This window comes from Mastigoproctus giganteus, chromosome 7 (genome assembly GCF_048544385.1).
Source record: "Mastigoproctus giganteus isolate SK-2022 chromosome 7, ASM4854438v1, whole genome shotgun sequence".
NCBI lineage: Eukaryota > Metazoa > Arthropoda > Arachnida > Uropygi > Thelyphonidae > Mastigoproctus > Mastigoproctus giganteus.
In genome coordinates, this window is record NC_143581.1 from 19,404,046 (window position 1) to 19,418,793 (window position 14,748).

General features: G+C 36.1%; 1 protein-coding gene across 1 annotated transcript in view; it reads right to left on the minus strand.

Annotated features, from left to right (window-relative positions):
* Glg1 (Golgi apparatus protein 1) overlaps nt 1-14,748 on the minus strand; it is a 187,943-nt gene that overhangs the window by 63,477 nt on the left and 109,718 nt on the right. The window contains exons 11-12 of the mRNA XM_090378712.1: nt 4,766-4,903; nt 446-595 (exon numbers count right to left, since the gene is read on the minus strand). Coding sequence (XP_090234838.1) covers nt 446-595; nt 4,766-4,903 — 288 coding nt within the window. The remainder of the gene's footprint in view (nt 1-445; nt 596-4,765; nt 4,904-14,748) is intronic.

Below are 14,748 nucleotides of genomic sequence, written 5' to 3' on the forward strand. Positions count from 1 at the left end.
TTAGCCAATATCCATTCACAGTTCTCCTCCAAACTCAGTGAAAAACTTCCTCCTCATTTATCCCTTCTACCACTGCACTTTGCAACAACCTTCCTTCTCATATATTTCCTGAATATTACAATCAACAGAATATTCAAGATCAATATTAACAGTGTCTTCTGGCTTTATAATTAATTTTAATACAAGCATAGTACCACAGGCTCTATCACTTGTGTTTGGATTCACCATAAAAAAAAAAAGCCACCACATTCTACTGCCCGTATGAATCATAAGTACAAAGGTGCACTGTTATGTTTCAAAAATTTTAGATGATTATGTAACTTGAAAAACAACAATTATGGTGTGCTCATATTTCTTAATTAAAGCATACTAAGATACCAAAATGTTATGTCATGTAAACTACTTTAATTTTACAATTCTACATACATAAAATTAATATACTTACACTGCAGTACTTACTAAGGACCAGAGTGCAGGCCCGGAACAATGGATAATTGAGCTCTGCATGTTCTGCTTCCTCTTCTGTATAATTGCTTACAGCCTTCTGACACTCAGGGTTCAGTTTATCCAAACTACTTTGAAGGCAATGCATCTCCTTAAAAAAAAATTAGTGCTATACACCGTGCAGTTCATATCACATATAACTACATACTCAATAAAAGAAACTAAATGAACTAGAAAATATGCAACAGCTTAAAATAACAAATGCATGAGTAATTTATCAGAAATTTTTAAAAAATTCAATGAAATATATTAAAATATAAAAATAAATTATGACTAATATCAAGAACTCAACTCATGTTAATATAATCTAATATGATACTAATAGAGTTTCTGTTTCTACTATGGAAAATGTATTAGAGAATGAGTATCCGTTAACAAAAGATAAGAGCAACTAGGGAAAATACTGCTTCTTGACCTAATTCAATTGAATTTAGGAAAAAAATGACTCAGAATAAATTAACCTTCTACGTAACCAAGATACCAAAATGACTCAGAATACGAGCATCTGCTCATGTTCTATCTGACAGACAACTGTTGCCATTCCGTCCAAAGAAATTTGCAAGATTTACAAAATACAGAACAAAGATAAATATAACAAACATGATATTTTTAGCGTTAGAATGTATTCAGTGTTCAAATTTATTCAGTTTTATTACAAATAAAACAGTTGTGTTACAAACATGAATTTGTTTTACAGTAGACTGTAGAAATAATGGTACCCCAAATAATGGAACATTTGAACTAATGGCACATCGAGATCGGATATTTACATACAGTGCAGATGTCTTGCAGTTCCAATAAAAGAAAACAGCAAGTCATGTGGTTACTGTATTTGTTTACATTTGCCATTTTGAAAGTGAATTCTGTACTGATATCACTGATTATAACACTGTTTTACATTTATTTTAAATTAAAAATCCCTCACCATGGCTGAAATTAATAAACCTCATACAGAGAAGAAAAGAAGAACAACACTAAAGTTTAGTGACAAACTTGATATAATCCAAACTATTACATTAGGGTCACCCGGAAAGTTAATTCATGTACCCATTTGTATTGTGTCTGTAAATTGCGTGTTCTCTGGGTGATTTGCTTGTTTTGTTGGATGAAAAACCCCAGTTTCTTGGGGGGGGGGGGAACTTGCTATTTATGCATGAGACCTAGTTGGTCTCAGGCATAAATAGCAAGCCGTGCACAGCTTCCATTCCGGATTGGAAGCTGTGCATGGTGATGGCAGTGGTTCAAGACCCTGTTGTGGGAGTTGACAACAGTGGGGTTGTTTACAAAATTCAATGTCCGAATTGTGGGGGGATGTTACGTAAGTGAGACTAAGCGCAGATTACACGATAAGACAGAGCATAGTAGGGCGGCGCTTAGGTTGACTAATGTCTCGGGATCGGCTGTGGCGGAACATGCCTGGGAAACCGGGCATGGTATAACAGCCAAAGGAGCTGTAATTACAGATAAGGTAGAGGGTTTCTGGAACTGGAAGTGGCTGGAGAGCCTAAGGATTTGTTCCTTGGGTGATCATAGTTTGAATAGGGATAAGCATTTTAAGGTAATACAGCCCCGTGCTATGGTATCTGCGCATACTCCATTTCCCGTATATCAGCACTGAAAGTGGCACAGGGCTGTATTACCTTAAAATGGTAATATCTGCCTTCCTCAACATAAGTAGTGCTGCATCCTGAGTCTGCTGGGAAGGCTTAGTGCTTTAAAATAAATTGTTGATGCAACACTACTTATGATGAGGAAGGCAGATGCTGCCAAAAGCTTCAGTTTTACAGTAGTGCGGGTTTAATGCTTTTAATGCATAGTATTTTTAAAAGTTTTTATGATTTGATATGAATTTATATGATTTATTGTATTTTAAATTATACTACATTTTACAGTCAATTTTACTTATTTATTTTATTTATGTTTATAAAGTTATAATTAGTCAGAGTTGGCAGCATCAATTATGGATAAATTTCCTGACTACAGAGGCCTTTTTAGTGAACATGTTTTCAATATCACAAAAATTTTCTTCCTACTTGATGTTTATCAGACAATGGTTCATTTTAACAGCTGCTAACAAACTTATTACTTTCCCAATTTTTGAAAAATAAACAAGTTTTCAAGAAAAAAAAAATGTTTTCAATGAAAAATCTGAAATGATAAAGAAAATGAGAATATAAGTTTATCTTGAAAGAAAATAAATATATAATAAAAAAAAATGTTATCCATTGGAAACTTGATGCTCTCTAACTCATATCGAAAACAACATTTTAATTACATATAGCCGTTGATAAAGATTTGCAGAAACAAAATAATTTTTGGAATTTTTAAACAATATCCTTTGCATGTCATAATGCTTTATTGGAAAAAAAAAAAAAAAAAGTACACAGACACTCAGAGTTCAAAAAAACTTGATCTCGAAGTTTACTTTCATGGACTCTTATTTCTAAAATGATCATTTCAATAACTCATTCAAGCAATATACAGTAATACCCCGAAGTTACGCGATAGGTGGGTCCGACGAAAATCGCGTAAGTCGGGGTACAACTTTGCATATAAATACATATAAATTTTGCTTAATTGGGACCAAGGACTAACAAAAACACTAGTTTAGAAGAAAAATATTAATAAAATTGCAGTTTTTTATACATATTAATACAAAATATGTATTAAAAAAACAAATGACGTACGTTAAAAAGTTATTTCGATGTCGATGGCTTCATAAAATCTAACAAATTCGTCTGACGACACAGCGCATTCTATTTTTCACGCAGAATTTCTTCGTAGCAAGCTAATAATTTTTTTTATTCCTTGCTTTGTAGCTATAACGCGTTCTTCGTTGGAATCTATGTTTTCTAAAATTTTTAAGCCCTTTACAATTGAGCCCTTTTCAATTTTCAACCTGTCAAGTTTGCAATTGTCATGTGCTTTTCGCCGTTGCTTCATTTAGGCCTGTAGCACGTGCAATATCACATGGTCTTTCATTTTGCTCAAAGCGTTTCACAATTTCATATTTTTTCTCTATCAACAGAGGCGGACTGGCCATAAGCCTTACCGGGGAAACCCCGGCGGGCCAGTGTGATTTTGGCCATAAACCATAGTATGAGGCCACTATAAATTTTCCAGGGTAAGAATTTTTGACACAGTCCGCCTCTGTTTATCGATAATTGCTTTTCTTTTTCTCTCTGAATCTGCAGTGTCTTCACCGGAACGCTTCCTTTTCACACCTTTTAATTAAGTATTTTACTCATTTTTAGGGAATAAAGCGCAATTACAAAACGAGGAGGCACGCTTGATACGCATAAACAAAGCTGCGCGCATGTAGCAACTGAATAAACATCACCATAAAGGCAGAGATACACTATTAACACCTCACATTTCTAGGGGTTACTACCATAAAACAATAAAAATCCATTTGCGTTTCTGCTAGTGAAATCTGTTATAAACTGGTAGTAAAGTCGATCTAATTGCATTTGCGATTATACCGATAGCTGGAATTGTGTTGGTTTTTACGTTATTATGGTGAAATGTGTTTCCCCTTCACTGATATAAAACACATAAAAGCAGCAAAGTTGAATTTTGTTCATCTTTCGCTCTCATTCTCCGCCGTCGCACCGTATATCAATAACATATGAAAAACGACCTTGAAGATAGTGGGCGGCAGTGTTGCCAAACGAAAAAATCAAGAACCGCGTAACTCCGAGTTCGCGTAAGTCGGGGTATTACTGTATAGAATTTCTAACATAACGTATAAAATGGAATAACAACAATCACATGGGATTACAAAAGTTAAGTAGGACTGTTTAATATATTGTTGTCTTATTTGCCTCATTGAGGAATAAGACAACAATATCATTAATATTGTTGTCTTATTCCTTCTCAGAATCTATGTATTATTGCATAGATTCTGAGAAGATCTGAATATACATGGAAAGAAAAAAGTTTCCACAAGAGGGAAGAGTTCCTATGCCTTGCCAAAAGCCTTACTGTGGAAATCAAATCTCAGTTCATCTTATCCAAATGGATGAAAAGTTCAGAAGCACCACTATTCCATTATGCTAATGAAATCACAACCTGCTGTGGCTCAGAAGACTGGCAGGGTAAAGCAAGTAGGGGATGTCTGCACCCTAAGTACAATGCTAAGTGGGAATGTAAGCCAATTTCTCCATAAATATCGAATTATAAACTCTTTGGCTCACGATATAATATCAAACTTACTTTAATTATATAAAAATAAATAAATTAATATATTAAAATATTTCACCTCTCCTTTCTCAACATTGTCATTACAAAAAAGAGAGAGATCAGTCATACAAGGTTCTTCAATTTCCGGTAGAAGGTCCACACTAACAGCTCGCTGACGCATTACTCTTCTAAGTTCATATAAGCATTCCCTTGAAAGCTAAAATTAATAAAGAATAGTAAGTAAATTAGAATCTCGATGAACATTAGTTACCTATACATGCTTACATATTATATATTAAATGTGACATTACACTATGAATGTCCTCAGCCATATGACCTAAGTAAACACAAGTGATTTCCACAGCATTTATATTGTCACTTGAGTTACACATGGAACTTCACTGGTAGTATTATCACTATTTTTACTCTCAATCGATTTGTCAGATTTTTAAAGTTTCAGTAGTAGGGGTTTCACTGTCTTCCTCCACACCCTCCTAAATTCCATTTCATTGTTGATGTTAATAAACGCTAAAATTAAGGCTGAAGAGCATTTTACAAAACACATACTGAATTTGTATAAGTAAAAGCCAAAAGACTCTTCCAGGCAGAAAGTACTGATTCAGCTGTCTCACAACAATCACCCAGGGAAGCAGTTTATTTCAGTGATTAACAACACAGTGATAAAAATATGAACTTCCCAAAATCCTGTCTATTAATTTCCCGAATAGTTTGTACTTGTGCCCTTTCGATGAGAAAATTCCACTGTCATTAATTCTGCTCCCAACTTCCTCAATGCCTTACACACCTCAATCTGATATCTCCCCCCCCCCTCCCAAGATGCGGTTTCCAATCACTGTAACCTACACCTTTGCAGTCTCTCCTCACAAGATTGTCCCTTTGCTATTCTCACAAGATAAGAAACCTTCTTTGGATCCTATATTATTTCAAATGAAGTCTCACCACTGATTAGTAACTAAAACTTGTATAAGAGGACAATAGCTTTCCTATCCCTATATGAGAAGGTATGGTAAGCACCTTCCTGCATGCAATACATGGTAATCTCATGTCTGATTGTATCATAACACCAAAGTCTTGCCTCCCACTCACTAATACCTTTCAGCTCTACCCCCCCATCACTTAGTATAAATTATTCTCAGGTTATTATTCCCAAATGTAGAACCTCATATTTGGCAGCATTAAAACAGCCACTGTTTCTCAAACCTCTATAAAGCCTGCCTAAATCATTCTGAAACTGTTTTATTTCAATTAATAACCCTGTCTACCTTCATATCATCTGCAAATTTCAACTTTGCACTCTTTATTCTCTTGACATTATTTAAGAAAATCAGAAACAAGGGTGTCCTTAACTCTAACCTTGAGGGACCCCACTTGCAGCACTGTGAAAAATGACCATTTGTAATACTACTAAAAGGACAACTTAGATAACAGTCATAAGCCTTCTGCCTTTCATCCATTCCTCAATCCATTTCAGGATCCTGCCTGTAATCCCAATATTCTCCAGCTTGTGTAACAAATTTCCATGTGGGACCATGCAAAATGCTTTGCTGAAGTATATACAGGTAACCCTCGTATAACACGGTAGTTTGGTTCCTACAAAATCTTGTGTAATGCGAAACCATGTTACAAAAAGGGGGGTTATGTTCCAAAAGCTAACAAAAATACGCCATTTTTTTTTTTTTTTTTTATAACTATCGGAAATAACTAAATATTTTTAAATTAAACAATAATAACTGAATAATAATAATAATAACCGTCTTACCTTACAAAGTGTGATACTTATATGTGAGATAATGTGCATTAATTTAATTTTCTTCCTCTTCATCATTGCTAAGCACAATCTGTTCTGCATCATCTAGATTTCGAGTACCTTCTGCTCTCTTTAAAAGTCACACTGCACTCTTCGAAGTCACAATTATTTTTTATGGTCTCAAACAAGCACAAGTTCAATAGCACAGAACCTAACCCAGGGATCTCCCAACAAAATACAGTGGACTCCTGCTTTAAATGATACGTGAAAATTGGAAGATTATTTTTCTAGTTAGCAAAATAAAAATAAATTTATGCTTACATACATAGTTTAATTAATATGTACATACTAACTAATTGATATTTCTATTCACTGACTTTTTTTTTTGTTGTAAAATTTAAAACAGTAAAAATGATAAGCAATAAATAACAAAGAACACGGCATACACAAGTTGCAAAAAAACATGATACAGAGTAATGAGTTTCTTAAAATTTATTTGTTTTTTGTAAAATAATAAAAGAAGTTTACCTCAATCCGTATGATACTCTCCAGAAATTAAAACGAAAAAAATCGAAAAACTTACATTAGACTATCAAATAATTTAAAAAATAATTAAAAATCAATTTAACACAATAACAAATCAATTTAACGCAATTAACAAAAAAATTGTAAAACGATTTTCCTTCCTGAAGCTGACTTGATTTGTTTTAAGAATTCTTGGCGCAAGAGCTACTGCGGCTAAAATGCGCCTGTAAAATTTTATTTTATATAATGGTTTTGTTTTATTTCATATATTGCTGCTAATGATTTCCAAGAGTAACAGAAAATGACTATAGCTTGCTTTAGAAATAATATTTAGTCTTATATTTGATTGTAGTAATTTATTTTCTTGAGGAACTGAAAAACATCTGCTATATTTTTCCTATCTTCCAGTATGGTTTTGAGAGTGAGGGAGTGATGTTTGTTTAGCTCTTTGAAGGAGTTTCGGCGCTCATCTGCAAAAGCTGGACAAGTAATCAGTACATGTTCTACTGTTTGTTGTATGTGACAGATAGGGCATAGAGGGGGATCCTCTCCTCGCAAAAGATAAGAGTGACTGAAATACGTGTGTCCTATCCTTAACCTAGAAAGTATCACTTCATCGCGTCTATTTTTCTGAATGCTGGATTTCCATGGTTGGAGTAATCTTTTAATCTGATGCAATTTGTTAGTGGTAAGTACTTGCCATTGCTGCTGCCAGTGATGTATCCCACTGTGATCAATAACGTGTTTATAGTCTGAGAAAGGGATATATTCTGATGCAGAAATATTGTTGTTAGCTTCTTTGGCAGCTCTGTCTGCTTGTTCGTTTCCATGTATTCCGACATGGCTTGGGATCCAGCAAAATCTAATGTTACGTTGTTGTTCAAGGAGTCTTGATATTTTGTATTGAATCTGCTGTTGTAGAGGATGTTTGTTAGAGCTGATATTTTGTATTGCCATCATGGAACTACGGGAGTCAGTAAAAATTATGCTGTTTTGAAAACTTGAATGGTCGATTTCGTCTAGTGCTAACATAATGGCTTGCAGTTCTGCGGTATAAATGCTACAGTCTTTTGGAAGTTTTTGGGCCAATGTGATGTCATAAAAGTAAACTGCCGCTCCCACATGAGAATCAGTTTTGGATCCATCTGTATATAGAAAGCAATGATCTGAAAATTGTGCCTTATAAGCAGCATGCAGCTGTTGATGATTTATATGAGAAAGGATTTGTTTGCTCGAAATGTGGAAGGAGGAGTCACATAAAGGTTGTCTGATTGTCCATGGTGGAGTAGACTGCTTCGGTAGCGGATTTATGTTATCTAGGTTAAGCTCTCTACTGAGAAGAAGGTTTTTTAATCTCACATTCGCAGGTTTATTGATTCTTTGTTGTTGCTGATAATGTTGTTCCCATTCAGAAGCAAAAAGAGTTTTCTGTAGAGGGTGGTCTGGTAAGGATTTTATTTTAGCTGCATAAGAGAGTAATTGATTTTGTCTTCTGATTTGCAGAGGAGGTTCCTGAGCTTCGGCGTACAGGCTCTGCACAGGTGAGGTGCGGAAAGCTCCAAGGGCTAAACGTAGTGCGCAGTGATGTACCGGGTCGAGCCATCTCAGAGCACTAGGTCTTGCCGAGTCATAGACTGGGGCACCATAGTCTAGCTTAGACCGAATGAGAAGGCGATATAAACATAGTAGGATTGTCCTGTCTGCTCCCCAGGATATAGCGGATAGGACCTTCAAGATGTTCATTTTCTTCAAACAGTTGACTCTTATGTGACTGATATGCTCTAGGAAAGTCAGTTTTTTGTCAAAAACTAATCCTAAGAAACGGACACTATTTTTAACTGGGATGATCTGTTCTTTCAGCCTGAGTTCTGGGTCAGGATGGAGATTCCTTTTTCTGCAGAAATGTATACATGCAGTCTTTTGTACCGATATTCTATATCCATTTCTTTCTGTCCATTTTATGACTCTGTTAATGGCTACTTGCAATTGCCGTTCTATTGTCCTCATATGCTGCGCTTGATAAGAAATGCTGAAATCATCAGCATAAACTGTTGTAAAGATATTGTTTGGGATTTGTTCTATTATTGTGCTGAAGTGGACTGCAAAAAGTGTGGCACTAAGTACAGATCCTTGAGGGACCCCTTCTTCTTGATAAAATACATTGGAAAGTGTGTTGTTCATTCGAACTTGGAAGGTCCGATTCTTAAGGAAATTGTATATGTAGAGGGGTAGATGTCCTCTAAGGCCAAGTTGATGTAACCTTTTGAGTATACCATATCGCCACGTGGTATCATATGCCTTTTGGATATCAAAATTAACCATGACTTGGTGTTGTTTCCTGAGAAAAGCATTTCTTACTTGATTTTCCAGTTGTATAAGAACATCCAAGGTACAGCGATTTTTTCTAAAGCCAAATTGTTCTGGGTTGAGAAGATTATTATTTTCTAGATACCATGTTAGTCTATTGTTGACCATTTTCTCTAAGATCTTGCCTAAGCAGCTGGTCAAAGCTATGGGACGGTAGTTCTGTGGGTCTGAGAGATCTTTTCCCTGTTTTGGGAAAGCTAGTATTATTGAGTGGTGCCATTTGTTTGGGAAAGAATTTTCAAGGTATATTTTGTTGTATAGATCTAACAGGGCTAATTGGGACTGTTCATCTAATTGTTGTACCATTGCATAATGGATTTCATCAGGACCGACTGCGCTGTGTTTCACCTGTAGCAGAGTTTGTTTTAGTTCTGCTGCCGTGAGTGGCAAGTTGTATTGTTCACACTGATTGGTAGAAAAGTTTAATTTTATTTTTTCGGCCTCTTTCTTGTACATTTTAAAAGCTGTGGGGTATGTACAATTAGCAGATGTATTTGAAAAATTTTCAGCAAGCACGTTGACTATATCTAAGGTGTTTGTAACCAACTGTCCCTTCCAATTTAGCAATGGAGAGTGGTTTAATTGAGAATTGTTGGTTATCCTTCTGATCTTTTTCCAGATAAGTGTAGCTGGGGTGGAAATAGTTATAGTGGATGCAAATTTCATCCAAGCAGCTTTTTTGCTTATTTTTTTCACTTTCCTGACCTTGGCTCTGGCTCTCTTGAATTGTATCAGATTGTCTGTTGTTGGATTTTTGCGAAAAAGGTTCCAGGCTCTATTTCGCTCTTTTTTAGCTTCCTGGCACTCTTTGTTCCACCATGGTTTTGGATATATTCTGATGTTAGAAGATGTTTTAGGTATTGTCTTTTCCGCAGCTTGAAGCATACTATCACTAACATAGGCTACTGATGTTTGTACTGATTCTCTTTTAATAATGTTGCAGTCTAGCTTGGCTAGTATCCTGAATGTTTCCCAATCTGCATCATATATTTTCCATCTGGGGTGCCTATTGGCTTGGCATGGCGTTTTTTCCATGATTTTCAAAATAATGGGGTAGTGGTCACTGCTCAATGGAGTCTCGTGCACGCTCCATTTAGTCATAGGGAACAGTGTTGGGGAACAGATTGATAAGTCTATTGCAGAACTACTTTTTGACGGAAGGTGGAAATATGTGTGTGTGCCGTCATTTAAAATCATTAGGTTGTTCTCGACAATTAATTTTTCTATTTGCTTACCCTTCTGGTCTATTTTGTGATCGCCCCATAGTGGGTGATGTCCATTTAGGTCACCTAAGATGCAGAATGGAGGTGGTAGTTGAGTGATCAGCTCTTCGAAATCCTTAAATCGGAATTCTTGATTAGGGGATAGATATACTGAGGCTATGGTAATATTGAAGCCTATTGCTAGACGGGCTGCAACTGCTTCTAATGGTGTGTTCAATGGTATTGTTTGGGAGGGGACATGTCTGTTAATTAGTATTGCAACTCCTCCTCTCGCTGTTCCATTCGTTATGCGATCCTTTCTATATGTGATATAATTTTTGATTATACTATTGTCCTGTGGTTTTAAATAGGTTTCTTGTAGGCAGATACTTAGTGGGTGGTACTGGGTGATGAGATCTATAACATCATTAGTGTTTGAGCGAAAACCTCGACAGTTCCATTGGATAATCGTATCTGTCATTTGGGGTTAGATGTTCCCTCAGATTGCTTCCTTGGGCCTGATTTATTTTTGTCTACCTTGGTTTTGTCTTTTTTTGAAAAATAGGGTCTACCCGTATCCATTTCTTCTTCAGTAAAGATTTCGAGAATTGGTTCCTCTCCTTGGTTTCTTGCATCCGTGTCCATTTGTTCTGCAGTCTTTTTTCCTGTACTACCTATCTTTTCTTTGTTTGCTTTTCTTCTTACATTTTCTGAATTATCTGGTGGGAAAGATAAAGGAGTATTGATAATCTTTTCTTGTTTTTGTGAAGGAGATGGTTTGTAAAACTCACGAACCCATTCTGAGATGGATTCTCCTGGGGGGATTGTAACATCCGTTTGTGTGCCACAACATTTTGAATTGGGTAGTTTAATTTCCGGAGCCTTTTTGATTGTGGTAATCTGCGCATAAGAAGGTTTGTTTGTTATATTTATTGTAATTGCCTTTTTAGCTTCCTGATATGAAACTCCATTTTCTGCTTTGTATTTTTGTATCATTTTTTCCTTCTTCCAAATTTCACACTCCCTTGAATATGCAGTATGATCTCCTTTACAATTTACACATTTATGGGATCCAGCTGTGCAAGTAGAAGTGGCATGTTCTTGCGAACCACAGTTTCCACATGTTAATTTTCCTCTACATACTGTCTGTGAGTGACCAAACTTCTGACAGTTGAAACAACGGAGAGGATTCGGGATGTATGGTCTTATATTGCAGTGTAGATATCCAGCTTTTACTGATCTGGGTGATTTAGGCGTGTTGAAAGTGAGTATCAGATTCCTGGTGGGGGTGATTATCCCTTCTTTTTTAATTGTAATTCTTTTAACACTGATGACTCCTTGTTCCTGAAGTTCCATTTGAATTTCCTCTTCGGGCACATTTAGAAGGTCCCATTCCGTAATGACACCTTTTGAAGTATTTAATGTATTGTGCGGGGATACTATTACTGGTATTCCTGCAAAGGTTGTCATTTGTAATAATTTTTCTGAGTGTTTAGCATTGGCCGTTTCTACCAAAATGTCGCCTGATTTTAGTCTTTTAACTTGTTTTGGTGTGCCAACATAACTCTCAAGAGTCTTTTGTATGAGAAAGGGTGACAATTGTCCTACCGCTTTCTCAGTATTTGAGCGTACAATAATATATGTTGGAGAAATTAAAACTTGAGAGTCAGTTTTTAATCTCTTTGTGGAGACAGATTCATTTCTATCGCCTTTTCTGATTGTCTTAGAGGTGTCTCCGAAAGAACTAGATTTCTCATATCTTGGATCAGTTCTCTTCGGGTCCGTTGACCCAGTGGATTCCTGGGTATTGGAGTCAGTTCGCTTCATTTCGCCCTGAAAGGGAGAGCTTTTCCCTTCCAGGTTACCGGCCCCGCCACGTGGAGGCAGGAGCAGTGCCGCCCTGTGACCAAGCACGAGGTTAGTAATTAAGATATAACAGAAAATAAAAGGGAAAGAGAAGGTTGCTTTCCTTCTTAATCTAGTAAAGTTGCTTTCTTTACTATGGATTATTTAATTGTGTGTTAATAAATGCTTTAAATAAGGAAACGATTTCTACTTCAAGAAAGAGCGCTAATTCAGAGCAAAAATTCACTTGATCACAGAAACGCTTGGCACTTGGGGCCCCTGAAGCTGACAATGCTTTTCGACAGTATGTCGTGATCACAGGAATGAAAATTACTGAATAGTGGTATGAAACTTAAATAGGGATTATTTGTCTTCGCGCATGCACATAAAAGCCCACGAATCAGAGATGAGATATGGCCGACGAACATTAACAGAATTTTCGTGTAATTTAATTTCTACGGTTTCTGCAACTAATAGTCACGTATAATTACATTGGACACTAAGTATTTTGGCCTCGTTAAATAAAAAACTATGTTTTTTGTTAATGCTGTGAAAGGATAATTCTGATGCTGCTGAACAAGAAGCACAAACTGAGGCTGCATGTTGATTAACACGAATTGCAATCATGGCAAGAAATGTTGTATACTAGGTATTGAGATAGTATTGAGCATTACAGCTGTGGTTCATACTATTTATGTTTTTTGTATGATTGAATATTTCATGGAAGGGGAAACACATTTCACCATAATAACATGAGTTAGTTAGTTAGTTATTTTGGTTTTTTAGAAGCATTAGCAACTAAGGCCATATTGCTCTGGGAATATGCGGTGGTCATTCCCTGACCTTTCCGCATCCTCCGTATTTTGTGGTGACGGGCTCGAACCCCGGTCTAATCAAGAAGCGTGTGCTACGCACTGTTGCTCCTTCCCACCTGGCTACGGAGGCACCATAATAACATGAAAACCCACAGAATTTCAGCTATCGGTATTATAGCAAATGCAAGAAGATAGAGTTTACTACCCGTTTATAACTGATTACACTAACAGAAAAGACCAATAAACAGGAAACTGCAAATTGTTTTTTTTTTGTTTTATGGTAGTGACCTCCAGAAATGTGCTTCAGAAAAATATCGCAAAAGCGGTAACAACTAGCGAGTCAACAGCGGGGATTCACAAAAAGGAATGGAAATGCTAAAAATTACACCTAACATAATAACAGGGTTTTCCCAGCACAAAAGCTCAAAAATACCGTGTTATGCGAGATTTCCAGCAATTCTCAAAACCGTGTTAGAGGGAAATCTTGCTGTAGAAGTACAGTGTTGTGCAAGGATCGCCGCAATTTATCAATTGTGTTAGAGTGAAACCATTAGAGCATGTTGTAGAAGTACCGTGTTATACGGGGTTTGCCTGTAATGTGAAAATTTTTTCTTACATCTAACTCCTACATGACCAAATCATAGTAGTTTATCAGGTTAAACACAATTTGCTCTTTACAAAGTTGTGTTGTAATCCATTTTTAAGATATTATACTTCTCGTTATGACTCTGTAATGCATTCTTTAACACAGACTCAATGAACTTCCTTACCACTGAGGTAAAACTGGCTGGGTCTACAGTTACCTATATTATCCTTAACTCCTTCTGCCATGGATTAGTGAGACACTGGCACCCAAATCCAAAAGGATTATCCCTGAGTTAATGACTTCATGATCATTAATTTGGCTGACTTTTGTTTATTCAGAATACCCACTTGCAGCCTCTCCTGACATGACTGGTTAAATACCATCACTACCTGGAACTTGTCCCATTATCAATCTCAACAGTTTTTCTTCTAGGCTTTTCCCCGTGATATCAATACTGCTTATCCTCAGGTACACTAGCACAGTATTCTCCAGCACAAAAGGCTGAAGATCAATACAAAGTAGCTATTCAGTTTACCAGCCACATCAGCTGGATTGTCTACAGTTTTACTATTTCTATCATTAAAAGGTTATAATTAGTTTGTTCATTTCCTGTTTGTATTTTCATACAATAAAATTCTTTATCCTCATTCTTGGCTAGTGATTTCTCATGCTCAGACTTTTATGGACTAACCCTATCTACAGTTTTGTTATAAACTAAGTTATAATTCTTATATATACCCTATTAAGAACAATATTATTAATTTTGAATTTATAATTCAAAACCTGGTAGACATATTTGTATAAGCTAAGCCTTAAGTTGTAGCAGCTTCTTCACCACATTTTTCAGAGGCTAAATATTAAAGTGCTGAAACATTTTCAGCAGTTAGTTGCCCTCTGAAAAATGCAGTGAAAAAGCTGCTGCAATGTAAAGGGCTTCTGTACAGGCAACAAAAT